The sequence below is a fragment of the Eublepharis macularius genome, chromosome 14 (assembly GCF_028583425.1).
Source record: "Eublepharis macularius isolate TG4126 chromosome 14, MPM_Emac_v1.0, whole genome shotgun sequence".
Classification (NCBI taxonomy): domain Eukaryota; kingdom Metazoa; phylum Chordata; class Lepidosauria; order Squamata; family Eublepharidae; genus Eublepharis; species Eublepharis macularius.
The window spans coordinates 5,655,012-5,680,764 of record NC_072803.1 but is presented as its reverse complement, the minus strand read 5'-3'; the positions used below and the strand labels follow the sequence as shown (position 1 = coordinate 5,680,764).

General features: G+C 47.0%; 1 protein-coding gene across 1 annotated transcript in view; it reads right to left on the bottom strand.

Moving 5' to 3' along the window:
- Positions 1–5,169: 5,169 nt before the first annotated feature.
- Positions 5,170–25,753, bottom strand: part of ABCG4 (ATP binding cassette subfamily G member 4) — a 44,602-nt gene continuing 24,018 nt past the window's right edge. Inside the window, exons 2-14 of the mRNA XM_054997177.1 lie at positions 23,217–23,334; positions 22,314–22,446; positions 20,345–20,395; positions 19,729–19,874; positions 17,818–17,941; positions 17,481–17,595; positions 15,777–15,916; positions 14,588–14,686; positions 13,254–13,422; positions 12,198–12,298; positions 11,874–12,032; positions 7,183–7,301; positions 5,170–5,395 (exon numbers count right to left, since the gene is read on the bottom strand). Of these exons, the coding sequence (XP_054853152.1) occupies positions 5,170–5,395; positions 7,183–7,301; positions 11,874–12,032; positions 12,198–12,298; positions 13,254–13,422; positions 14,588–14,686; positions 15,777–15,916; positions 17,481–17,595; positions 17,818–17,941; positions 19,729–19,874; positions 20,345–20,395; positions 22,314–22,446; positions 23,217–23,334 (1,700 nt within the window). The remainder of the gene's footprint in view (positions 5,396–7,182; positions 7,302–11,873; positions 12,033–12,197; positions 12,299–13,253; positions 13,423–14,587; positions 14,687–15,776; positions 15,917–17,480; positions 17,596–17,817; positions 17,942–19,728; positions 19,875–20,344; positions 20,396–22,313; positions 22,447–23,216; positions 23,335–25,753) is intronic.

Genomic DNA, 25,753 nt, shown 5'->3' with positions numbered 1-25,753 from the left:
ATAAAAAAGGGGCAGGGGGCTGTTATTGCTACAGGTGGTAGGATCTGCCCCCTATAGGTGAGGTGGGAGGTACAGACCAGGGCTTTGCCTTGAGACAGGGCTTGCATCTTCCCAAGTACAAGAGGTAGAAAATGAAGGGAAGCAGCCAGAAAGAGTTCTGCATCACCCCTGTGGCACACACAACATAATACTGCAAAGAAAGAGAAGCTGCCCACGGAGGTCTCTCTCTCAGCACAAGCACTGGTGTCATGAAACACACACACAAAACAAGTGAGGCAACACCTGGATTGGAACCAACTACCTGTCCTTGGCAGCTTCAATAATGTTTAAATCATTAGGTGAAAATGATCTGGCTATATATTTGTGAACTGCACCACAGGTTGTGCGTGGGGCACATCCCTTCCGAGGCTCAATGGCAAGCTGAAGTGTAGGATATGGGGGGGAACGTGGAAGCCCAGAGCATTTATGAGAATTTGGTTCACCAGCCGTAGACTATGCAGATAAATCTGATTCATGCATTGCAAAGCCAATGAAATCTCATTGGTTTTATAGATGGTCACTGATGGTATTATAATATTCTTGGCAATACACTGATGACATCTTTTCTTTTGTATAAAATATTGGTGATTGTTATAGGATTCCTCAACTTGCTAAATTAAAACTCAGGAAGTCATTGTTAAGTGCCTTTCTCTTTGCATGATTATTAATTATTGTTTCTTTTGATGGGTAAACTTTGGTCTCTAGTTTTGGCTTAATCCATTGCTTTAAAAGTATGATAAATTGTAGGAAGTTGGTATTCAGGACGTAGTCTTTCAAGTCACACAGGATATTTGAAACAGCAATTGCCCCAGATAAAAGGATTGTCTCCGTTGCTCCATCACAACCAGAGGAAAAACATTCCCAAGAAGTCTGCAAGAAAGATCCCCCTATGCCACTGTACCAGCTGGGTATCATGTTACATAAGAGCCTGAAGATATTTTGAGGTTGTTGGTTCCCCCCCCCCCCCAAGGCTTCTATAATCGTTCCACAGGCTGAAACTCAGCTGGTAAAAAGGTTCCCACTGAGAGCCAAAACAGACGAGACGCCTGATGCGTGGAGGACATGAGTCAGTTTCCCGCAAGGTTGCACGGGAAGTGTAGTAAGAAAGAACCTCTGCCAGGGAGAAGAGGGAGAGAATCCCTCTTCTCCCTGGCAGAGGTTCTTTCTCTAGGCCTCTCTGTGCCATGTTCATTTACTTTATGTGTTCTTGTTTCTACCTAACCTGAGCATTAAGATCCTGTGCAGATGTTAGATTAGGAGCAGGGAGATGGTGGTGGAGGCAAGTACCTTCAAGTCACAGTTGGCTTATGGCAATCTCTGCTGGGACTTGCAAGGCAAGGGACTAACGGAGGTAGTTTGACATTGCCTGCCTCTATATAGCGACCCTGGTCTTCCTTAGAGGTCTCCCATCCAATTACTAACCAAGGCCAACCCTGCTTAGCTTCCAAGATCTGACGAGATCAGGCTTGCCTGGGCTTACCTGGCTTTAAGCTCATGTGGAAGACCTTGGGCCAATCACCTTCTCTCAGCCTAACCTGCCGTATGGGTTTGCTTTCTGGTGATTGCAATGTATAGATGACAGGCCTGGGTCATTATTCATTTCCTGCCCTATCGCAAAGGCTGAAGGAGAATCACAGTGCTTCACTATCTGACTTTTATCTGTACAACTATCCCAGATGTTAGCCAGCTTGGGCAATACTGACTACTCCAAGGTCACCTGTGGATGCTTCATAGCTGTGCTGAGGATCGCTGATAAATTTGGGGTGGGTGGATGAGCTAAATGATATTTTCACTCCATGCCTGTATCTTGTTCAAGGTTCCACGGGAAGCATAGTCATCTAGTCTGCTTGACTCCCTCGTGCCGCCTCCGGCTCCCCTTGCTCCCCTAAAAGCACTCCACAGCCATAGGGAGCTGAACCAGCAGTGGCGAGAGGGAGCCGAGCAGACTAGATGAGACACCTAGAGAATGAACCTCTGCCAGGGAGAAGAGGGATTCTCTCCCTCTTCTCCCTGGCAGAGGTTCTTTCTCACTACACTTCCCGTGGAATGTTGCAGGAAACCGACACGTGTCCTTCACACGTCAGGCGTCTCGTCTGTTTTGGCTCTGCATCTCGGCTCTTCTGTTACTGAAAACCTAGAGGAAAAATATTTCAGATTCTCAGAAGCTGGTATCAGATTTTTAGTCTGTGTTACAGACAGGAACAAACAATCCTCAGACACCACTAGTTTTTTTTTTTTAGGGGTGGGGGAGATTTTCGTGGGTTCAAGTTTTCCCTAGTCCATGTATCCATTGCCTGGCCTAAAGGCAAGCCACTCTCAATGTCAGTCCCTCTGTCTGTAAAAAGGGAACAGCATTGATTTCCCTCCTCACAGATTGATTGTGAGGACTGGCGCAATAAAAAAATACATGTTATGTTTGTAGATGCTAACAAAATAGAGACAATGAATGAGAATCAGGGGAGAGAGCGGGAACAGGACGGTGCTCCATTGATTGTCTCAGTAGTTAAAAATTATATCCCAGGAAAGGAATACTGATGAATGCCTGCTATAGCTTGGCATGGCTGTGCAAACCCAAGAAGGAGGAGGTTTAAGAGCTAAACTAACATTTCCTCTGATACAGCGGGAGACAGCATTTTCAGAGGGCTGCACAAATCACAACAGACGTCTTGCTGCTCATGATTTCTACAATAACTGCCTTTCTTTCTCACTATTAACTTGGTCGAATAGGTTTTGCAGATTTTAGAAATGCTATAAAAACCTGAAAACCCTGTGTACAAGTGACAAGAACGAGACAAAATATAAATGTGTGCCCCAATCACCCTATTATATCATTACTGTTCTCTTTAAAAAAAAAGTTTGTTAATTTTCAGCCTACGAGAGCACCAAAGTTTTGAGCAGCATGATCCAGTACACATTTACTCAGCTCCACTCGTAACAATGGGGCTTGATCTCAAATTAGGATGCTTAATATTCTAGTCTAAGGCTGCGTATATAACAGTTTTTCAAAGACCTAAAGTTCCAGATACTCATATTTCTTTTCTCACCATGGTCAGCATTGTTTAAACTCCACAGATTAAAATTCTGCATGCAGGCAGCCCACATTCTGCAACTTCGGCCAATTGCATCCTTTATTCTGCAATTTATATTCTGCAATATTCTGTAAAAAATTTTCTTCCTGATTGGAACCCTGTTCTTGTTGGAATAAGAGGATTCAGCGCTGTCCCTTTCCTCAAGTTTCAGGTGGGGACAAACCAAAGCATTAGAAAGACAGAGAGGTCAGGGCATTTTGTTTCCTGTTTACTGCTCTGATTGTCCTTTGATATGTAGATTGCTATTCTCAGGATTTCCTCCTCCTGACTTCCTCTCTCTCACTTCTTCTCTTCCTGGCTTTGTTCCAGGCAACATCTCTCTCCTTCTCCTCCCTCCATCTTGTCAGCATGGATGCAGGCCTTGCCCTAGCATCCATGTCCATCCTTAGACCAGATAGGTAGTTAGGATCTGTCTCTCCTCCTTTCCTATCAGAGTTTGGAGCTCCTACACTAAAGAACTCTTATTTCTTTTCTAAATATAAAGCAAGCACGTGGTTTATTATTTTCTCTCCTGCATACAACACCAGCCAGCAGAATGAGGTCACAACCACCTATAATCACGCTTCCTATGGCAAATGATAGACTCTGCTAACGACCCAGAATGGAATCCTTTAATGAGGTTCCTGGGGCCTACATAATGATTTATTTATCAGTTATGTCCTTGATGCAAAAGCCTACTGTTCTTACAAAACCATTCAGAGCGGCTGTAGCAGAATGGCCAAAAGACTCCCAGCAGCACTTGAAGAAGCACAGAAGAGCTCTGATTAGAGCTTTTCCAAGTTAAAAAGCAGCTCATAAGAGCCCCCAATTTGTGTCTGGGCTGCAGAGCAGGAAGGAGAAAAGGACGATGCAATCCTTTCCTTTGTTACACTTCCTTTCCTTTGGCCATCCAAGCAGTAATTCACAGCAAGGTTGTGTTCACACATTTTGGATAATGCACTTTAAATGCAGTTTAACGGTCATTTGCAACTGGCTTTTCCTTGTGAAACAGGAAAAATGCATTGCCATTTCAGTGCTAAAGTGCATTGAAAGTACATTATCCAACATGAGTGAGAATAGCCCAATAGCGGGAAAGACAAGTATAACAGCGAGGAGCTTAATTTCTATCGGGAAAATGGTGTAGGGAAAGAGTTAAATCCTCCCATTCCTATGACAGCTTATTCATTTTTAAAAAATACATTGGGAGATTCCGTCATGGATCTTCCAGTGTCTCATTTAGTTATGCCCCGAACTACAAATTCAGAAAATAATCTGGTTTGAGTCTGGCCTCTGCCGTGCATTCTGTCGAGCACCCCCTCTGAGCCAATCTTTCTGCCAACACACAGCTCTAGCAAAGATTTGCTAGCAAACTATCATTTAGTTTCTCATAAAGAATACAAGAAAGAAATTGGGAAGGGGAAAATAAAATTAAAAATTCTGTTGCTACAGTTACGGTAAACATCAAAAGCCTTGCGCGACACACCCTGGCAGGTCTTCCAGTTTCTTAATATGGATACACATGCTACAGTTATGTCAGCAAGCAAGCGAGTCAAAAACGGCACGAAACAACGGCGCTACAAAACTGTGCTTTGCAGAGGGATCTCGTTGCCTGTCACAACTCCCTTCTCCGTTTCCCCCCCCCAGCCCTGTTCACCTTTCCTGCTCCCCCAGATCTCGCCCATATCGATTCCAGCTTCTCCTCCCTTGTAGTGGAGCAGAAACCCAGCTACAGCCACATATGGGCAGATGTGTCCCCAGGGATCCGGTCCGGGGGCCATGTGAACAAGGAAAAGTTCCCTCTTATTGGTATTGCTCGGGGAAGAGAGATTGACACATTCCAGAATTATACAAAAAAAATTGCAATGAAGAGAATGCTTGGAAAGGTTAAAACAGTTCCGAGACGTCTCATAAACCCTTCTCGACTGAGCCGATGCCGGTCACCGGCTACCCAATACCTCCCTCTTCAGTCCATGGCCCATGGAGTTCATGTCCCTTTGGAAGTTGACCATGGACAGTTGATAGAGTCCACCAAAGGGCACTGAGGCCATGCTAGAGGCCCCCTTTATCTTTCGGACTTCACCTTGTACTTCAGGATGAGGTAGGCCAGAAGCCTCAAGATGACAAAGAAAACCCCCAAGACGATGAAGTCTACGTAGAGTTTGGCTTCCCCCACATCCATGACTTCCAGAATCTTGGTGGGATCCTTGAAGGGACAGTCATCTATTTTGCATTCTAGTTCTCCACGTTCCAAGGCGTAGATGGTGAGGATAACGCCCTCAAAGCCGTACCTGAACCAAGATACAAAATTTTAAGCGCAGTCTGCACAAAAAAAGGATATAAAGCAATCTGGGCCCAACTAACATTCACTCGTGGAGGTATCAGAATTATTACAATCCATCTACGTGACACAGAATGCTTATATTTGGAACACATGTCGTTCAAGATATTCTGATTAATGGTAGGGGGAGATGCCTTGAAAATGAGATGGGCTGTTTTTCATACGTCTTACCATCTGCGCAAAATCGCACAAAACTCCTAGAATGACGACGTCTTCCTGGCGCAATTTCCCCTCATGACTCCAGTTTGCGGCGCAATTCGTGCCACAAACTGGAGTCTTGATGGGAAATTGTGCCAGGAAGATGCCGTCGTTCTGGGAGATTTGTGAGAGAGTAAGACGTGTGAAAACAGCCATGGTTGTACATCTCTAGCTTAAAATGCAGAACTCCCCAAAAAGGGTTACTTCTGTAGTATCATGAGAGTTTAAAACTGGTACACTTGTAGACCAGTGCTCCATGATTACTGGAAGTCTGCAAATGGAAAATTCTTACATCCAACAGTCCCAGTTCAGGACATGAAATTGGCTTCGTAAGAAAGGCAAACATTCCCACATAGAGCAACTCAAGTTGTACAAGTGAAGGTATTTTGGTGCCCCTTCCCACACCCTTGGGGAAGAGGAAGTTCCAATAGCAACCAGGAAACTCTATCTCTCTTTCCCCCCCCTGGAAAATTTAACAGCATTTTTATTATTCTTCAATTGTCAAGAGATGTTTTTACTTTAACTATGGCTGTTTTCACACATCTTACCAGCCGCACAAAATTGCGCAAAACTCCCAGAATGACGGCGTCTTCCTGGCACGATTTCCCCTCATGACTCTGGTTTGTGGCGCATTCTGGGAGTTTTGTGCGATTTTGCATGGCCGGTAAGACTTATGAAAATGGCCTGCTATGTATGGAGCACTCTGCTGAAAGGACCTGATATAGTTTGTTTCCGCTTATCATTTCAGCCCCTTTTTTAATTGATTTCTGCTATTTCAACCCAAGGATAACAAGAATTAAAACATCAAAAATGAAACAATGAGATAAAACTGACAATAAACTAAAAGCAGGAATAAAAGGGAAGCTTAACTGGAAAACTAATTCACTATAGCCACTAGCAGAAGAAAATACCCTCAAAACCAGCAAAACTGTGAACCGTTTAACACCCCTTTCCCTTTCCTGAAACAAAAGTGTTTTGGCCTGTCTGCTAATATCTGGAAAGGATGAAACCACCCCTTGGGAGGGCAACCTCACATTTTTGGTGCCACCACTGATAAGGAGCCCTGTGGTGCACAGCGGTAAGCCACAGTGCTGCAGCCCAAGCTCTACTCATGACCTGAGTTCGATTCTGGTGGAAGCTGGGTTCAGATAGCTGGCTCAAGGTTAACTCAGCCTTCCATCCTTCCGAGGTCAGTAAAATGAGTACCCAGTTTCCTGGGGGTAAAGTGTAGGTGACTGGGGAAGGCAATGGCAAACCACCCCATAACAAAAAGTCTGCCAAGAAAACGTCATGATGCGACATCCCCCCATGGGTCAGTAACGACTTGGTGCTTGCACAGGGGGCTACCTTTACCTTTTACCTTTAACAATGATAAGGGCCTGCTCTGCATTTTCAGTTCCCATGTTTCTAACAGCACAGGACTTCTCAACAACATTGTCTAGCTCCTTCAGAGACAACAAGAAACATGCTGGCATTTAGATGACATCCCAGGTACTTGTACAGCCTCGAAAGGCACGATGTGTTCACTAGGAGCCCCACCTGACATAAGAGACATACGAACTCCATTGTAGGTAGGTGGGGATTGTCTTGAAGCTGACAAAAAAGCCAGAGAACAAGAGGACCGGAATGGCTGTGACAGGACCCACAAAAGTGGCCACCTAGGAAAGAAAGGCAGAGAAACCGTTAGACTCAGGGTTGCCAGCTCTGGGTTGGTTAATTCACACGTCTTACTATCCTCACAAAATCTCACAAAACTCCCAGAATGACGGCATCTTCCTGGCATGATTTCCCATCAAGACTCCAGTTTGTGGCACGAATTGCGCTGCAAACTGGAGTCATGAGGGGAAATTGTGCCAGGAAGATGCCGTCATTCTGGGAGTTTTGCGAGATTTTGTGAGGATAGTAAGATGTGTGAAAACGGCCATGGTTGTATGTCTTTCCCTTAAAATGCAGCACTCCCCAAAAAAGGTTACTTCTGTAGTATCAAGAGAGCTGGGGGTGGAGCCTGGAGAGGGTGGGGCCTGAGGAAGGGAGGGGCCTCCACTGGGTACAATGCATAGACTACACCCACCAAAGCAGCCATTTTCTCTTGAGGAACTGATCTCTGTTGATGGGAGATCAGTTGTAATTATGGGAGATCTCCAGCCACTACATGGAGGTTGGCAACCCTAGACTCCAAGAACAAAAGGTCAGGTTGCCTCTGAAGAACGAATCTCCAAATGTGACAGTTGGAGTTTTCACAGCTGACAAGATCTCAAGTGTCCTACGTTCAGTCATGAAAGAGTTAAATTGTTATCCTGTTTGTTTAGTCAGATTGCCGGTTAGCATAGGATCACTTAGGCCTCGAGCAAAAGTTCCCACCATAGAAAGGGGAGTCTTTAGTTTAAATAAGGGAAACTAGGATTGTCTATTGGGTGAACCAGTTTATTGGGGGGCAATTAACTAGAAACATATACTAAGGTTTTATTGCTCTTTGTTCAGTCTAAATCTACGTTTCAGTCTCTAAATCAGTCTGTTTTTTCTCTCTTGCCATCAAGATGTAGTTAGTTAGATATTCTTTATTTTCTTACCAAATGTACCATTTTTCCTGATACGTAGCGAAAGTATTTTTCTACAGCTAAAACCACAGAGGTCTGTCTACTTATTTCCAATGTACTAATATTAAACTCTGCAACTCTTTCTTTTTAATTTCATGCCAACAATATTTCTATTGGCCATTCTGGAGAGTGGGATTTGGATGGTGGAATGTGTGCCGTCCTGCGTCGCTAAGAAGGCCAGTAATCAAAGCCCTCAGCTTGACTAAAACAGGATGCTGGTAAGACTACACATCGCTGCTTTACACCAGGAGCGGCCCAGACTCATCAAAGCCAAGCTACAAGTGACTCTTTTCACGTGGAGAACACTTGATTGTTCTCGCAAGTTTCCCTGGGAAGTGAAGTCCAAGTGTCCTTCCCCTCTCTGTTAGAATCGGTGCCTGAAGAGCCAGAGAAAGCCGGCAGCAGCAGCAGCTTTTGCAAATCGTTCTTCCAGTCGCAAGCCTGCTGGACAAGAGAGCTCTCAACGATCGTTTGGGGGCGGGCAGCTGCTATTTTCTCCCTGGGCGTCCTGCTCCCGGGGAGCTGCTCTGGAGAAAGCCACCGTGTGTTTTTTTCCAGCCGCAGTGACAGTGGAAGAATCTGCTGCTGCTCTAACATGCCCTTCCCCTGCTCCGGAGCTCCTGGAGAAAAACTGGAATGAGGGCATGTTAGAGCAGCAGCAGATACTTCTGCTGTCGCTGCGGCTGGAGCTTCACCAACGCGGCGGCTTTCTCCAGAGCAGGTCCCCGGGAGCAGGACGCCCAGGGAGAAAGTAGCAGCTGCCCGCCCCCAAATGATCGTTGGGCGCCCTCTTGTCCAGCAGGCTTGTGACTGGAGGAACGATTTGCAAAAGCTGCTGCTGCCGCCGGCTTTCTCTGGCTGTTCAGGCAGCAATTCTAACAAAGAGGGGAAGGACACTGGGACTTCACTTCCCAGGAAAACTTGCGAAAACAATCAAGTGTTCTCCACGTGGAAAAAGTCACTTGTAGCTTGGCTCTGTATCAGGTTCTAGGCCTTTTGCCTCACCACAAATGCAGTCTTCCGAAAAGCCTTTGACAAGGTCCCTCATCCGGCTTCTGAATATGCTTAGCAGTCATGGAGTAAGAGGAAACCCTCTTATAGATTAAAAAGTGGTTAAATAAGCAGGGTAGGAATAGCACCAGCCTCAATGGAGAGAATAGCATGGTAACTAGCCAGCAACAAGTTTACCCCGCGAAATCTTATTAAGTATTCTTTAAGATGTTCACAATAAATAACAATGTAAAAACAGTTAAATCAATGTTTGATATTTACTTGTAACAATAAAGTGTATACTTCTGTATTGGAGGGAACGGCAAATAAGTAGCGGGGTCCTTCCAACAAGTGTAAATACTGGGAGGGTCCTATTTAATTTCCCCACAATCTATTTGGAATTGAGGTGAGCAGTGGAGTAGCCAAATCTGCAGATGATACCAAATTATTCAAGATAGCAATAAAGGATCTCTCCAGATTGGATGGGTGGGCAACAGTGACACAGATGACAATCAAAGTAAGTAAGGTGTAAGGTGACACATACTAGAACAGAAATTCCTAATTTTAAATATATGCTGATGAGGTCTAAATTGACCGAGACCGATAATGAACAAGATCTTGGGGTTGTAGTGGATAGCTCGATGAAAACATCAACTCGGTAAGCGGCAGCATGAAAAAGGGCAAATGCCATGCCGAAATTATTAGGAAAGGAACTGAAAATAAAATGGGCAATATTGTAAACTATGGTGTAGCCTCTTTTGGAGTATTGTGTATAGTTCTGGTTGCCATATCTCAAAAAAGGATATTGCAGAGCTGGAAGAAGTACAGGCAAGACCAATGGACGATTAAGGGGTTGGAGCAGCTTTCCTACAAGGAAAGGCTGAAGAGTCTGCGATTTCTCAATCTAGAAGAAAGAAGGCCAAGGGCGGAAATGACAGAAGTTGATTAAATTATGCAGCAAGTAAAAGGAGTGGATACAGAGAGCTGTTCTCCCTCCCGCAAAATACCACAACTGAAGAGTGCCCAAGGAAGTTGAGGGGCTGTAAGTACAAGTCAGACAAAAGGAAATACTTTACTCAGCAAGCAGCTAAATTGTAGAATCCCCTGCCAGAAGCTTTAGCGGTGGCCACGAGCGTAGGTGGCTGTAGGCAGATTCTCAGAGGTCCGTCAATGGCTTCTAGCCATGGCGAGAAATGGAGCTTCCATGTCCAAAGGCAGTAAACCTCTGAAACCCACTGCAGCAAGGCACCCGCAGGGAGGCTCTTGGCCTCTATGCTCTTGGCTGGCCCTCCATGGGAACTGGTGTGAGACCAGATGCTGCATTAGACGTATCTCTGGTCTGTCTCAGAAGGGCTCCTCTTACGTTCCCCAGCATCGTATTTAAATCAGGCTTGAGTTTGTCTCCCTCTCCCCTTAAAAAGTGGATATTTTTACAGCGTCCAAGAGTATTGTTATTTTATCGAGGCAGAACATTAACCACAGATCAGTTAACAAAAAAATACAGCAAAGGTAAAAGGAAATTAAACTATATATGAAAGTCAAATACATGCTGAAGCTCACATACACACACATTATATTGACACTAAAATTCAAAGTAAAGAAAACAAGTAATAGGCACCAACAATGATAAATTGCTTACCCCAGATACCAACAAATAAAAACGACTTTTCCATCAAGATATTTGGGTTTTGACGTTCTGGCAACACATGTCCAATCTAGGTTAAATAGTTGGGGATGTTTATTTTTCTTTTGGAGGCAGGTGATATTATTTTTGTCACAAAAGTTTGAGTTTCTAATCGAACAATCTGGGCTATTCAATTTGACATCAAATTTCATTTAAAGAAACCAACAGAAGAGGCCATTTCTTCGTTTCTTCAGGTTTTGCCTCTTTTTCTCTCAAGGGACAGAACTCAAAAACAGGGGTCGCCTTCCGCCTGGGTGTGAGAAATTCCAGATACCTCAGGCTGCCCCGCTGCAGGAAACGGAAATCGGGATGTGATGGACTTGGATACAGTCTGCAAGAGGTAGAGTGCTCCGTTCGACAATACATGTGCTTTGCAGGACCTATCGAGGTTCTGCAGGGCGTGCAAAGTGGAATTGTTTCAGCAGGCTTTTAACCAGCCATGATATATCACGGAATCTTTGTCACTTGCAGGGCTTTTTTTCAGCAGGAGCGCGGTGGAACGGAGTTCCGGCACCTCTTGAAAATGGTCACATGGCTGGTGGCCCCGCCCCCTGATCTCCAGACAGAGGGGAGTTGAGATTGCCCTCCGCGCGGCTGAGCAGTGCGGAGGGCGATCTAAGCTCCCCTCTGTCTGGAGATCAGGGGACGGGGCCACCAGCCATGTGACCATTTTCTCTGAGGGCACCCCACTGAGTTCCACCACCTCTTTTCCCAGAAAAAAGCCCTGGTCACTTGGTTGTTTTTTAACTATTGGTTGTATTTGTGGGACCCCTTAATCGTGGCGACGTTTTTAGTTTTAGTATATAATATTATTTATTATTGTTTTTTATGGTATAAACCACTTCAGGCCTCGTTTGAGGGAGAGGCAGTATAAAAATCGAATAAAACAAAATAAGTAAATAAATTCTTATGAAACCTCGTCCTCAAAGTGAAACAGACAACCTTGCCACCTGCCTAACCTGTAAGGAGGTGGAAGCTGCTCCGATCACAAGCCCCAGGGACTGGGCCACCAAGGCGGTGGAGGTGGCCAGTGCAGAAAAGAGCAGAAAGCGCGTGACTTCGGGGGGCTGGCCTGTCATCCAGTACACAATACAGCAATAGACGATTGGGCAGATCACCTGCAGGAAGTGGGAGAGGGCAGATTAGCACACCTGTGTTCAAAGCATGGATGGCTTTCCCCTTTCCTGCCCTCCACAACTAAGAACTGCAGAAGAGTTGGGAGAAGTAGTTAAGGGAGGCTAGATCCAGCACCAATGGGGGGCAGCTCAACTCAACAGGCTCACCTGGAAAGGTACATCCGCCATAGTCTTGGCTAGGAAATAGGCCTTCAAGCTGTACCAGTAATTCAGGTGCTCTCTCAGAAACACAGACATCTCTAGGGGGACTGCAAGAAAAAGAGACAGAGCAGATGAGTGGAAGATAGACCAAGGAGACGGCCCTGGGAGAGGAAGCCAAGAAGGACCCTGGCTTTTTAGAAAGCAGGCATTGCACAGCAGGCCACCCCTGAGGTTCTTTGCTGCATTTCAGAAACCAAGCCTGGGACAGTCCTCTGTGCCCAAATCCCTGGAGAGCTACTGGGGTCCCCCCAGGCCCCCCAAACAAGCTCAAGCTCCTTTGCTCCCCTGTGGCTGTTTGGCCTGCAGGGCATCTGGGCACCACCAACACAGCTGGACACAAAGAGGTATGGTAACCTGCCAATCCAGACCTCTGCCCGCTTCATTGCCTTCTGTTTACCCTGAGGTTGGCATCAGGGGCAGGCATAACAGGGCACCTGCTGAGGTCCGTACCATCTTGGGCACTACCAGGGGTCCAACTACCAATCCTGGTACCCCCTTCAAGCTCAACTGCATCCTATTTTTGCAACTGCTGTCTTCCTGCCTGCACTTTTCAAGTGCCTGAATGGAGACAGGAGCAAGAAGAAGAAGCAACTGTCACCATCTAACTCGCCTTTTGCTTTGAGCAGCAGAAGAGACTGAGTCCAGGGCACAAATCAGCGGGCAGCAGCAAGGTGAGGCTCCAGTTTGGGCCCATCTTGTGCAAGAGCCCCCCAAAATCTTAAGTTTTCACTGGAGCGGCTTTGCCCATCCGGACTTTCGGCTGCAACCAACCATTTGCAGTGGACTATCCTGGGGCAGGAAGGGTCAGGCAGCGCCTCCTGCCCTTAGAGCTGTGTGCTCTCTAAGCCAAGATTGAAAAAAAGCTGCGAGCATCACTCTTGGGGACTGAGGAGCGACGGTGACCTTCTTATGCACATCCATTGTGTATGTGAGTGGAAATACCACAACAAATCATTTTAAGCATCCAACCAGCACAATCAGTGGACCGGATTGGGTGCTTACAAGTAAGGACGGTGGGCATCAATGCAGCAAACATGACGAAGAGCATCGAGAAGAAAAGGAAGCCGGTGTTGTTGAAGACCTTGGCCGCATCGTTGCCAATGTGCAGGTACAGCAGGCCGATCAGCACGCCAATGCAGATGTGCGACATGAACCGCAGGTGGGTAAGCACCTGGGAGAGGCAAGATGGGGGACTTTAGTCTCACTGGCTCACTCGCGATGGCACACAGCATGTAATCAGCACAAGGCTTCGTGAATATTCCAGCTTTACAACTGAGGCAGAGACTGAGTGATGTGACCAGGACCGTACAAGAAGTCCATGGCAGAGGAAGGGCCTGATCTGAAGATTCTCTCTCTTAACATCAGCTGCCCCTGATGCAACAGCCTCCAGGCCCTGCCTGCCCACTGCAGGACACAATCTGTCAGGTAAATTTCTTGCTATCTTTTTAAATATAGTTTTATTAAAGTTTTAGAATTAATTGTAAAACACACCAAAAGAAGAAAGAAAAAAAAGGGTAAGAATATACATATATAAATAGGCATAGATACCAATTTTCCATTTGAAAAGGTCTAACATTAATACATATTATATATGTACGTTTCTAACCTGCTCTTATCCCAAGAAGCATAGGGCAGCGTACCTGAACCTGCCCTCTACCATTTTATCCTCCCCAAAACCCTGTGAAATAAGTGGGACTGAGAGAGATTGACAGGCCGAAGCTTACCTAGCAAGTTAGGCCTCGAGTAAAAGTTTCCGTCATAGAAAGGGGGGTCTTTAGTCTTAATGAAGGAATCCAGGATTGTCTATTGGATGAGCCAGTTCATTGGGGGGCAATTAGCTAGCAACATATACTAAGGTTTTATTGCTCTTTGTTCAGTTGTGTGTTGTGTGTTTAGTCTGTGCCTTAATCCAGTCTTTCTGGCTAGCCATCAAGATGTAGTTAGTTAGATATTCTTTATTTTCTTAACAAGTGTACCCTTTTTCCCTGTTATGTAATAAAAGTATTTTTATAGAGCTAAAACCACAGAAGTCTGTCGACTTATTTTCCAATGCGCTAATATCAAACTGCTACCTTCTTTCCTTTTTAATTTCTCAGCACCCCATCTCCCAGATCTTAGCGTGGCACTCTAACTACTACCCTGCGCTGCCAGAGTAGATGGACCTGGCTGGGCTCTTCTTATGGGGCACCTTGTTAGTCCACCAAAAGGTCCTTTGAATTCCGACAGCTCCTTTTAGACTTTAGCCCCACCCTCCCCTCCAACATATATAACTTCTGGGTCCCAGGGCCCCTTCTAACCCCCAAGCCCTTCCCTCCCCACCCTTCTCTGCCGCTTACCGTGTCTCGCAAAATGGACAGGAACGTTCTCTTGAAGAGGATGCAGAACTGGGTCATGGTGCTGGTGGCGAAAGTGTGGCTCTCAATGTGATCCAAATCCTGAGGAGAACGTGAGGAAAACTACGATTTAATTGGCCTAACAGTGGTTAGCGCGATTGTCCGAATGCACACCACTCCACCGACGATGGTTAGTTAAGTGTCCGTTAAGCCCAGATCGGAAACCTCAAGTTGATGATTTACTAACCACAGTTCATCTTAACTATGGTTTCATGTGACATATGAAAGCCGACAACCTGGCCTCATCCTGGCAAAACCTTCACATGCTCCCCAACTATGGAGACACTGGCCACAGCAAAGATGAGGAAAACGGCATTTATTTAGACAAACAGGATTCAAGGAATTGTCTGAGAGTTCAAATAAAGCACGGCTTCCTATTGTGACTCGAGGGCCAAACCAGACAGGTGGTGGGAATTCTGTGTCTGGAGATCCTAGTTATTTTTTTAAAAAGTAATTTTCAGGCATGGAGGGTCCCATTGTGGATTGGCACCCCATGAAAGGGGAGGGGGGGTTAAGATTCCCCCCTGTGCTTTTTGCTGATCTGAAATTACTCCAGCGAGCTGCGATTTGCCTGATTAAAACAGTGGCCCAAATAGTGGCTCCCCAGGGCAGGAAAAACAACATGGGGAGACACTTAAAATGCCACTTTGGTGTAGTGGTTAAGAGCGGCAGACTCTAATCTAGAGAGCCAGGTTTGATTCCCCACTCCTCCGCTTGAAGCCAGCTGAGTGACCCTGGATTAGTCGCAGCTCTTTCAGAGCTCTCTCAGCCCCACCCACCTCACAGGATGATAATTGTGAGGATAATAATAACACACTTCGTAAACCGCTCTGTGTGGCATTAAGTTGTCCTGAAGGGTGGTATATAAATCAAATGTTGTTGTTATTGTTGTTATTATTATTATTCCCTGAGGGCTCAGATCAAACTGGGCCCCTGAATGCCAGAAAATTAAGCTTTAAAGAAATGATCTGCAAATCTGCAGATGTGCACTGGGGGGGCAGTGCACATCTGGTTTGGCCCTGAACTGTGACAGTACCTGAGGGTAGACTGAGGAATTGATAGTTTGGGCGAGATTTGGGCTTCTTGAATTGGAAAACAAACTGCCGCCGCCACCCCTCTCTGCCTCACTCACCGCCATGCAGCGTCCAGGGCAGGAGGAATCCACTTTGTTTGGGCTGTCCTTTTTCTCTGCCATGGTGCACAGCCCGTTCTGGACGGCTTGGAAAAGCATCGAGTTGAGGTCCCCATACTCTCCTGAGGCCACTTCAATAACTGCAAGGAGGCAGGCAGATGAGATGGGGAGGGGGGGGGTGACACGGGCTTGCCAGCGCTTCCATCCCTCAGCCCAGAGACTTGTCACGCCCTGTCCGATGGGAGTTTCACAACCCTACCGTTTTGACTAAAAGCCCGCATAGATTTTGCTTCTCTTGGGTGTAAATCAAACCTGGGAATCCTTATTTGTGCACCATTTCCTACTTTGTGGCTGTGATGCTTTATGCCGTTTAGCATTCATTCTGCATCGGTTGCATATTTTTATTTTTTATTTATTTTTCAATTTATATACCGCCCATCCTCAGGGGCTCTGGGTGGTGAACAAGTTAAAATCAATAAAAACAAGAAAGCAACAATACTAAAATCAACATACAAAACAATAATGAAATAAATTAACCAAGTGCAATGGTGGGGAGAACCCCCACCCCCACCCCAAAGGTGGGAGGCCGACATGGCACCGCCCCCTTCAACCACCGAACGCCGGGCGGAACAGCTCTGTCTTACAGGCCCAGCGGAACGATAATATGTCCCGCTGGGCCCGGGTCTCCATTGACAGAGCGTTCCACCAGGCTGGGGCCAGGACTGAAAAGGCCCTGGCCCTGGTTGAAGCGAGGCGGGCTTCCTTAGGGCTGGGGACCACCAGTAAACATTTATCCACTGGGGAACATACAGGGAGAGGCGGTCCTGAAGATATGCCGGTCGCAACCTGCTCAGGGCATATAAATGGCATAAAAGAAAACCAACAACAAAACAAAAAGCTGGGTGACGGCAAAACGAGAAAACACACAGTGGCAAAAAAGGGGGCATTCATACATTCCCAAATACTAACGGGTTAGTTCTTCCCCAATTTTAGCCAGTAATTGATTCTTAGCACTCTTTACATTGTCTTGGCAAGGCTTTCAGCTACTCCATAAGTTCTGCCAGGGCTATTATGCCCATACTACAACTAGGGAAAAAAGACATCGAAGGAATATCTGCTCGCTAATGGCCACCTAGTAAGGTAAAGGTTGAACCCAGGGAAGAAGTCTGCATATTGCACCCTGCGCCATTACAAACACACAAATCTGCTTTTTATTGAACCAAGATCAATACTGTCTATTGAGACTGGTGGCGGCTCTCTGGGTGGAGGACTTTCACATCACTTGCTAACTGATGTTTTTAGCTGGCGATGCTGGTCATTGAACCTGGGACCTTTTGCATGCCAATCAGAGGCTCTACCACTCAGCCACAGCCTCTTCCTGCTGTGAAGAGGCTCGACAAGTTTTTTAAACATAGCTTTACATGTCTATTCCCATGTAAAAGGGTCAACAGCATCTGGGGCAGGGACTTTCAATGAAGCATGTTTCCATGCTAAATCAGTCCAAAGTCCACCTTTTTCCAAGACGCTGCCTCCTGCATCGACTAGCTACAAGCAACAGCTGGTGCTGTCTGGTGCTACTCTGGTGCTACTCCTGTACATGGAGGTTCCATTTAGCAAAAAGCCACCCACAGACTCCCATATTCTCCATGACTGTATCTAATTACTTTTTTCCCCCAGCCATGTAAATTAGTGGCCGTCACTTACTGAAATCAGCCGGGTTATGGTAGGTGGGGCAATGCAAGCCCAGCCCTTTTAGGTAGGGGATGAGGTGGGGCACAGCTCCCTTGAAGATACACTGCCCCTGGCTCAAGATGTAAAGCTGGAAGGAAGGAAGGAAAGAAGGCACAGCATTTAGCTTCCAGCGAATCTCAACATACCTATCTTCATATTGAAATAAGCAAGCTGCTAGCCCTTATGGTTGAAAAGACACACCCGAAAGAGTGCGGGCATTACCCGGTGAAATCTGAGCATGCCTGGCTGACCTTTGGCCAGGAACGGGATTTCAGCGGCTGGCAAAGCTACTCGTTTTCAGAAGTCTCACCTTATCAAACTTCTCAAAGAGTTTAGCACTGGGCTGGTGGATGGTGCAGATGATGGTGCGGCCTCCTTGGGCCAGGGATTTCAACAGCGAGACCACCTGGAAGCAGGAGGAGCTGTCCAGTCCGCTGAGGAAAGACGAGGAGAAGGAAGGCCAGAGTTAGATGGCCAAAGGTAAGGGTAGAGAGAGCTCTGCAGAGAGGTCTGCTAGCCTGGGGCCAACTCTGGCCTCTTGCTTTTGTTTTTAGGCTATTTACATGCGATAAACATATTTTACTGTAAACCACTTTGGGCCTGGCTTCCTCCTTTCTAGGGCCTTGTCCTTAACCACGCACTAGCTCTTTGGCTCAGAAGACCACCTGCAAAATTGTCTGTTTCTTTGGCTGTCTTCTATTGGAATTTAGCTGCCCTCCCCTGCTCTCCCCTCCCACATTTGTTCAGTTCTGGGATTGTTCAGTAGTTGTGGCTCTCAGGTCCATCTCACACATTCAAATATAGTGGTGCTGAGATGGTAGAATGGACTGCACTCTTTCAGAGGGCTGCGTTTTGGAATGCTCCCTTTTCCTAAAAACTGTCCGCAAGGAAAAATCCAGCATATCAAGCAGTCTTTCTCCTTGCTGCGCTAGTTTTCTATATGCAGGGAGTTTTTAATGCAAAGAAAATTCAAAGCTTGAATCCACCTTCTGCAGCTTCAAGCAGCACAGTCTGTTCTGCCTCCTCATTGTCCAGCATATGTGAATCATGCCGTGTTTCTTGGTTCTATTTTGCCTGCTCGTTCCTCCCACCCAGCCCATTGGTCCTCTGTGCTTCTCTTGTGCCTCTGTCCTACTCTTGCTGGTCCTGGATACAAGCTTTGGGCTGCACACCTGTTTGCAATTCCCAGATTTGCTCCATTGGTTTTCAGGAACACAGTGAGATACGTGCTTCACCTAAGCCACAGCCTGATCTTGCTATGAATTCCTGTCCAAGAGCTCACATCAATATCCTGTTAGCTAAATTCAGGGCTCATTTTGAGGGGGAACGTGCAGGAATGCTGTTTCGGCAGTTCCCCAAAGAGGTCACATGTCACATGGCCCTGTCCACCTGACTCTTGGCCATTTTGGGCCCATTTCGGCCTGGATTGGGGCCAAAATGGCCTGGATTGGGCCTCTGACGGGTGGTGGATCACTCTCCCACTCAGCAGCGCCCAATCCTGACCATTTTGGGCCCCTTTTCAGCCATTTTCAGCTCCTTTTTGCCATTTTGGGCCCAATTTCAGCCCTGAATGGCCAGGATTGGGTCCAAAACAGCCAGGATAGGTGATGCCAGGGGGTGTGGCATAGGCAAATCAGTTATGCTAATGACACACTTCCGGTGATGGCAAGGGGCATGGCATATGCTAATGAGTTATGCTAATTAGTTCCTCCAGCTCTTTTTCTACGAAATGACCCCTGGCTAAACTAGATCTATAGAAGCCCTGTTCACTAATTACAGTGAACACACTACCATCCATGTACAGCATACACTTGATTTTTCAAAAATGTGTGTTGAGTTTTTCTCACGTTACACTCAATGCTTGTACAACTGAATGTGTGATACAAACACTGCATTTATCCAAGAACTGGTCCCTGGCTTCATTTGCAAAGTCGATGTGCATCGGCTCTTTCTTACCAACAGATGTACGTGCATGCATGCAGGAGGTACGTGTATTCACTGTAACAAGTGGTCAGGGCTTAAATCTGTCTCCATCCTTGTGAGAACTGATACGGGCTGCCAGGAGCCGCCCATCTCACACCACTCAGACCCAGGCCAAAGACCATCTGAAAGCAAATTATGTCCAGAACCACGGACTCTCAGATTTTGTCCTCTTCTTCCCCTTGAAGCTCTGCCACTGCTCATGGCTCACAGCTGGAGAGAGCTGGAAACCCGCTCTTACCTGGTGGGTTCGTCAAAGAACATGACCGGGGGATTGTTGACTAGCTCCAGAGCGATGGCGAGGCGCTTGCGCTGTCCCCCAGACAGGGACATGGTGCGGGTGTAGGAACATTCTAGAAGGCTCAGTGCTGTCAAGATCTCATTCACCTGGACCCAGCAGAAAGGGGGAAGAGACAGAAAGAGAGGCTGCATGCAGTCCAGTACACAGACTCATCCTATCTTTGCTATTCCCAACAGAGATCAGAGAAAGACTTGGCAATCGATCACCGATGTCGAATGCTACATACTGCTTACTGCTTTCTACAACTTTCTCTCCCCAAGGCTACTTGGAAAGAGCTCCGCTTCCTGCCATTAATTAAGAAGACCTTTGCTAGAGGTTAGCTGCAAGCCAAGCACTTCTCAAGTTTTGCAAGCAGGCTCAAAGACAACGAAGCCAGTAACTATGCATAACGGGAAGGGAAGTTCTTCAGGTTTTTGAAGACAATGAATATGGCACTGGAGGGTGGGAAAACAAAATTCTAAAATAGCCAGCCTCTTTCTCTTGGTTTTATGTAAACTCGTACCAGGGGGAGGCTTGGCCCTCTCTGTCTCAAGTAGGGGGAGATATAAAAACTCACCAGCTCCTTCTTCACTTCCTGTTTCTCATTGAGTTTCAAATTTGCTGATACCTGAACAGGGAAAAGAAAGAACGGAGCTTAAAAGGTGACCCCAATACCACTTTGCATGCACCCGATAAGGGAGGAGATTTCCAGACCACAGCGAATAACACGCCCCCCCCCCACAAGTCCCTGCGCTCTTCTTCTACTTTCAATAGTTTTATAACTGGGTTATGGGTTTCCCATTGGAAGACGTGCTGGTACTGGCACTCAGCCACAGAGGAAGCAGTGACGGGAATTTGTTCCCATGGCAAAATTTACTGTAGTTGGGATTCCTATGGCATAAAGAAGAGGGAACCTAGATAGGGTTGCCAGCTCCAAGTTGGGAAATTCCTGGAGATCTGGGGGTGAAATCTGGAGAAACCTGGGGAAAGTGGGGTTTGGGGGGGAAAGGACCTTGGCATGGCATAATTCTATAGAGTCCACCCCCCAAAGTAGCCATTTTCTCCAGGTGAACTGATCTCTGTAGCCTGGAGACCAGTTATAATTCCGGGAGATCTCCAGCCACTACCTGGAAGCTGGCAACCCTACACCTAGACGAGACATGGGAGATCTGAGGTCTCCCAACAGCTTTAACTTTATTCAAAAATAATTTTATACAGCTAACCATCAAACAGATTTCAAGGGAATATGCACAGCACCCATCACCTTCCGCTGCCTGACTCTCTAAGGTGATAGCTAAAGATTAAGAATGTGACCCGTAAAATTGCCCGTTATTCAAACACGCCGTCTTCTTGCTAAAGGCTGGTTTGTCTCCTATGTACTGGCAATTAATTTACACAGGGGAAGCATTCAAATATTTATATATATTATTTTACAAGATCATTTTTCTGCTTTAAAGCTCACACAAAACAATTCACAGTTTGAAAATTCAGTTTAAACAGCTCAAAACAAGCCACAGAAAGGACTGTATTTAAAAATTAATGGAACTGCAATCGATAGGGTTGCCAGATCCCCTGTGTGTGGGCGGGGGGAGGACCTGGCACTTACCTTTTGGGTTAGTGCAATGACATCACTTCCAGGAAGTAGCATGATGACATCACTTCCTGGAAGCGATGTCATTGAACAGGGGTTGGGAGCACTCCTGCACTTCTCAGTGGGCTGATTTGGGCCTGCTGCAAAGTGTGGGCGTACTCCCAGGGCAGCATGATAGCATCACTCCTGAGAGTGACATTGTCACACCACCTTGGAAGCATACCTGGGGGGAGGCATATTCCCCCATCTTTCCCACCGGATCCCTGCCTACTGGATCCCTACCTACTGAACACACAGAGCGGCCTTATACCGAATCAGCTCACTAAACAGAGGCTTAAGTGGGAAAAGAGAAACTAACAAAACAAAGTTCCCACACTAGGTTCTTTAAGCCTGCAATGTGAACAGTGTTCTATTTATATAAAGTGCTCAGTGCTTATTGTTGATGGAACAACATACATTCATCTTTTTTTTACACTTCACTGCATATAGCAATTGACTTGTATTTATTGTATCAGACCATTCATCCATCGAGCTCAGCATTGTCTGCTCAGACTGGCAGCCGCTCTCCAGGAAACCAGATCTTTTGCACCACCTACTGCCTGATCATCTTTAATTGGAGAGGCCGGGGATTGAACGTGGGACCTTCCATATGCCAAGCAGATGCTCTGCCACGGAGCCACAGCCACTCCTGCCTCTGAAGGCATGCAGTCCCACCACCCAGGTGGAAAACCCATCGAGAGGCCCCCCCATGTGATTGGGCTGACCACATCGCTCTACTCTCAGAATGAAACATCCACGGAATCAACTGCAGGAAGAGAGGCAAGCCCTGCAAGCCAGTCGTGCGGCTTTTCAGTCTTGACCCATGTGAGTCTCTGGAAGACCACCTCTCATCTTCCTCGGCCTGCCCTCTCACCCTCCCCTCCCCAAACGAACCCAGCCTTTCCGGCTCACTCACCATCATAGCCTCGCGCACGGTGAGGTGGGGCATCAGCATGTCGTCCTGCATGATATAGCAAGACATCTTTCGGAAAGTGCGCAACTCCCTCTGCCTCCCGTTGACCAGAATCTGGCCCTTCATGCCTGTCTCCCTGCAAGCGACAAAGCCCTTTGATATGAGTACGAGACAACTTTTCGTCAGTTCGCAAAAGGTGTCACTTGCAACGGGTTAGAGAGACTTTCAGGGGTGGATCCCAGGTGCTGTGGTCAGGAGGGGGGTGGCAAGATATCTCCTGGTGGGGGTTCCTACTTGATAGGGCCAGCTGTTGCTTCTTGCCACCATGCTCACTGATTGACTTTTTCTCCTGGGCAACTTCCAGAGGGTGCCTCTTCTCCTTTTCCTGCCCTCCACTGCCACTGCTTGCAAATTCCAAAGGGTGGTCAACGGCTGACCCCTGCCCAGGTAGCTCCATCTGAGAGGGAGGAGGAGCTAGAGGAGGAGGCGTGGCCTGGCATCACCAATGGGGTGGAGTCTAGAGGGAGCGTGGTCTTCCAAAGAGGCCTTATCCTTGCCCAAAGAGAGATGGTGGAGCAGTGGTAGGGACACGTGAACAGGGTGGCGATTCAGAGCTCAGTAATAATCTAAGCCCTTCAAGAAAAGAGGAGTGGTCAACAGCAAGGAACAACAGCTGACCCCTGACCAGGTGGCTCCCTCTGAGAGGGAGGAGGAGCTAGAGGAGGAGGCGTGGCCTGGCATCACCAATGGGGTGGAGTCTAGAGGGAGCGTGGTCTTCCAAAGAGGCCTTATCCTTGCTCCTGCCCAAAGAGAGATGGTGGAGCAGTGGTGGGGACCCATGAACAGGGTGGCGATTCGGAGCTCAGTAATGACCCAAGACCTTGAAGAAAAGAGGAGCTGCCTCACCGGTAACCAGCCAGGATGTTCATGAGGGTCGATTTCCCCGCCCCAGAAGGGCCCATGATCCCAATAAGTTCACGGCGGCAAAACTTTCCAGAGAGACATTTCAGCAGAGTCTTGTATCCTGGGAAAGAGAATAGAAAGAAGGATCAGGCAGGTGATAGAGACATCTAGGAGGACCTAGGTAGAAAGGCAGTGGCCTGAACAGAAGATCTCCCTGCCGAAATCAGACTGAAGAACAGTTTGCAGTATGGGGCCACCATCTGGCCTGCTCCCTTTCTAACTTCCTTTATTAAAGGCACAGTATAATTCAGATAAAGTGTGGAGGCCAGGACAAAGCGATCTTTGCCCTGTTTGTGTATAACAAGAAGCTGAAGATGTTCCTTTGTGTGGATGGCTGAAAGAAGTTTGTTTAGGTTAACAATGATGGCTTTTGATGGCTGGTGGCTACTAGCTTTTGAGTATCCCCTTCTTGCTCCGAGAGGGAGATGCTGAAAGGAACAGTTGCAAAGGAGAGACTGTAAGTCCAAGTTTTGTGTGGATGGCTGGTAAACAGGGGAGCCCTGGGGATGTCAGACAAGTAAGTAGCAGGGTTTTAAAAAATCTAATTTCCCAGGCCTGGTAATAGATGTCCCCAATGCATATCTGGAACAAGGCCCTGTGATGGAACTCTGTGCTGGGAAGGCTTGAGAAAGGATGAGGAAAAGGTCTGCTCTGCAGATAGCGGAGTCTGTCTCAGAGTTTGTCTGCTGTTGCTTCCTGTCCTTCAGCCATGCTCAGCCCTTGGACTTCTTGCCACCAACCTTATAGGAAGAGGGCAAAGAAATACACAGAGCCAGGCTGACTGGCCCAGTCGATTAGATCGTTGTATCCAGAGTCAGGCTGGGGAGGGAAGATGAACTCTGTGGGGAACTTGAAATGAGTGGAACCAGCAGGGAACAGAGCTTGCCAAATTCCGGAGGCCAGTGACTACCCATGTCTCTGCCGTTGCCACCCCAAAGGCCTCTCGGGCAGTAGTTTGAAAAGCCTCTGTTTTTGCTATGGATCATGTCACCCACACTTTTCTAAGCAAGCTTCCTGTAAGGCAAGAAGGTTCCACGAGACTCCTGTTTATTTTTGTTGCAACAGAATAGCCTGTGGCTAGTGTTACCAACTCTGGGATGGGAAAATCCTGGAGGTTTGGGGAGGGGAGGGACCACAGCAGGGTATAATGCTGCAGAGCCCACCCTCCAAAGCAGCCATTCTCTCCAGGGGATCTGAGCCTGGCAATCTGTTGAAATTCCAGGAGAACTCCAGGCCCCACCTAGAGGTTGGCAACCCTACCTTCTGGAGTATTTATTTAGGTTGAGGTCGTCTTAACACAGTGGAGATTTGTTTGGGTCTTGCGGTGCATAAGTTAGTGGTGACTTTTTTAAAAATTCTCTTCTTCGATAAAAGCGAGTTGCCAAGCTAAAAAATCCTAAACTTTCAATCAGATAATCAGGATCAAATCATTGCATGAAAAACTAAAGAACATAGCAAAAAAAACCCACAACAGCATTAGCAGAGAAGAAGCACAAGCACAGCAGTATTTAAGAAACTGACATGACTTTGCGGGATGAAACTAAACCAGATGATGGTGCCGGAGGAGACCCCCTGCGACCACCCACAGAACAGACCCCACAATCTGAAGATAGCCGATACACTACACTTGCTGCTCTAAAGCAAAGAAAAGGTTCCAAACAGCACAAGAGGGTTCTCTTTTTTTACATTACACAATTCAATGAGCAGACTGGGATTTATTAATCCATACACAATTGTGTATAAGGAGCAGGAGTCGGTAGTCAATGGGTCTGTCTTTTACTAGCGTTTAATTTAATTGTGTCTCTAAGCCATGCCGTTGACTGCTGTGAACTTGGTTTTAATTGAGAGTTCAGTGCAGAAATGTCAAAAAGGGGGGCGGGGTGCTCGGTGGGCCTCCCCTCATGCTGAAAATTTTGGGGGCGGAAATTATGTCGCTTGACATTAAGTCTGCCTGAAACCCCCGATGTGAGATAAACACGTCAGGGGATGGTTGTTGTGGATTTTCCGGGCTGTATAGCCGTGGTCTTGGCATTGTAGTTCCTGATGTTTCGCCAGCTTCAGAGGTGTAGCACCTCGCTACACCTCTGAAGATGCCAGTCACAGCTGCTGGCGAAACGTCAGGAACTACAATGCCAAGACCACGGCAATACAGCCCGGAAAACCCACAACAACCATCGTTCTCCGGCCATGAAAGCCTTTGACAATACATCGGGGATGTTCTTACTCCAGAGTAAGTATGTCATTTTGCCCCCCACCCCACCCCGAAAGTTCCCAGGTGCCAGCCACCAGCCCAACACCCCTAACTTTCCACGATCAAAGTCTTTTGCATATGTTACTTTGTTGTGTAATCCTTACAACAGCCCTGTGAGGTAGGACAGCATTATTGTGCCCATGTTCCAGATCCACTGACAGTGCATCTTGCATCAGTCTAACCCAGTGAGCTTCCAGCAGGGACGAGATTTGAGCGGAAAGGAGTGGCA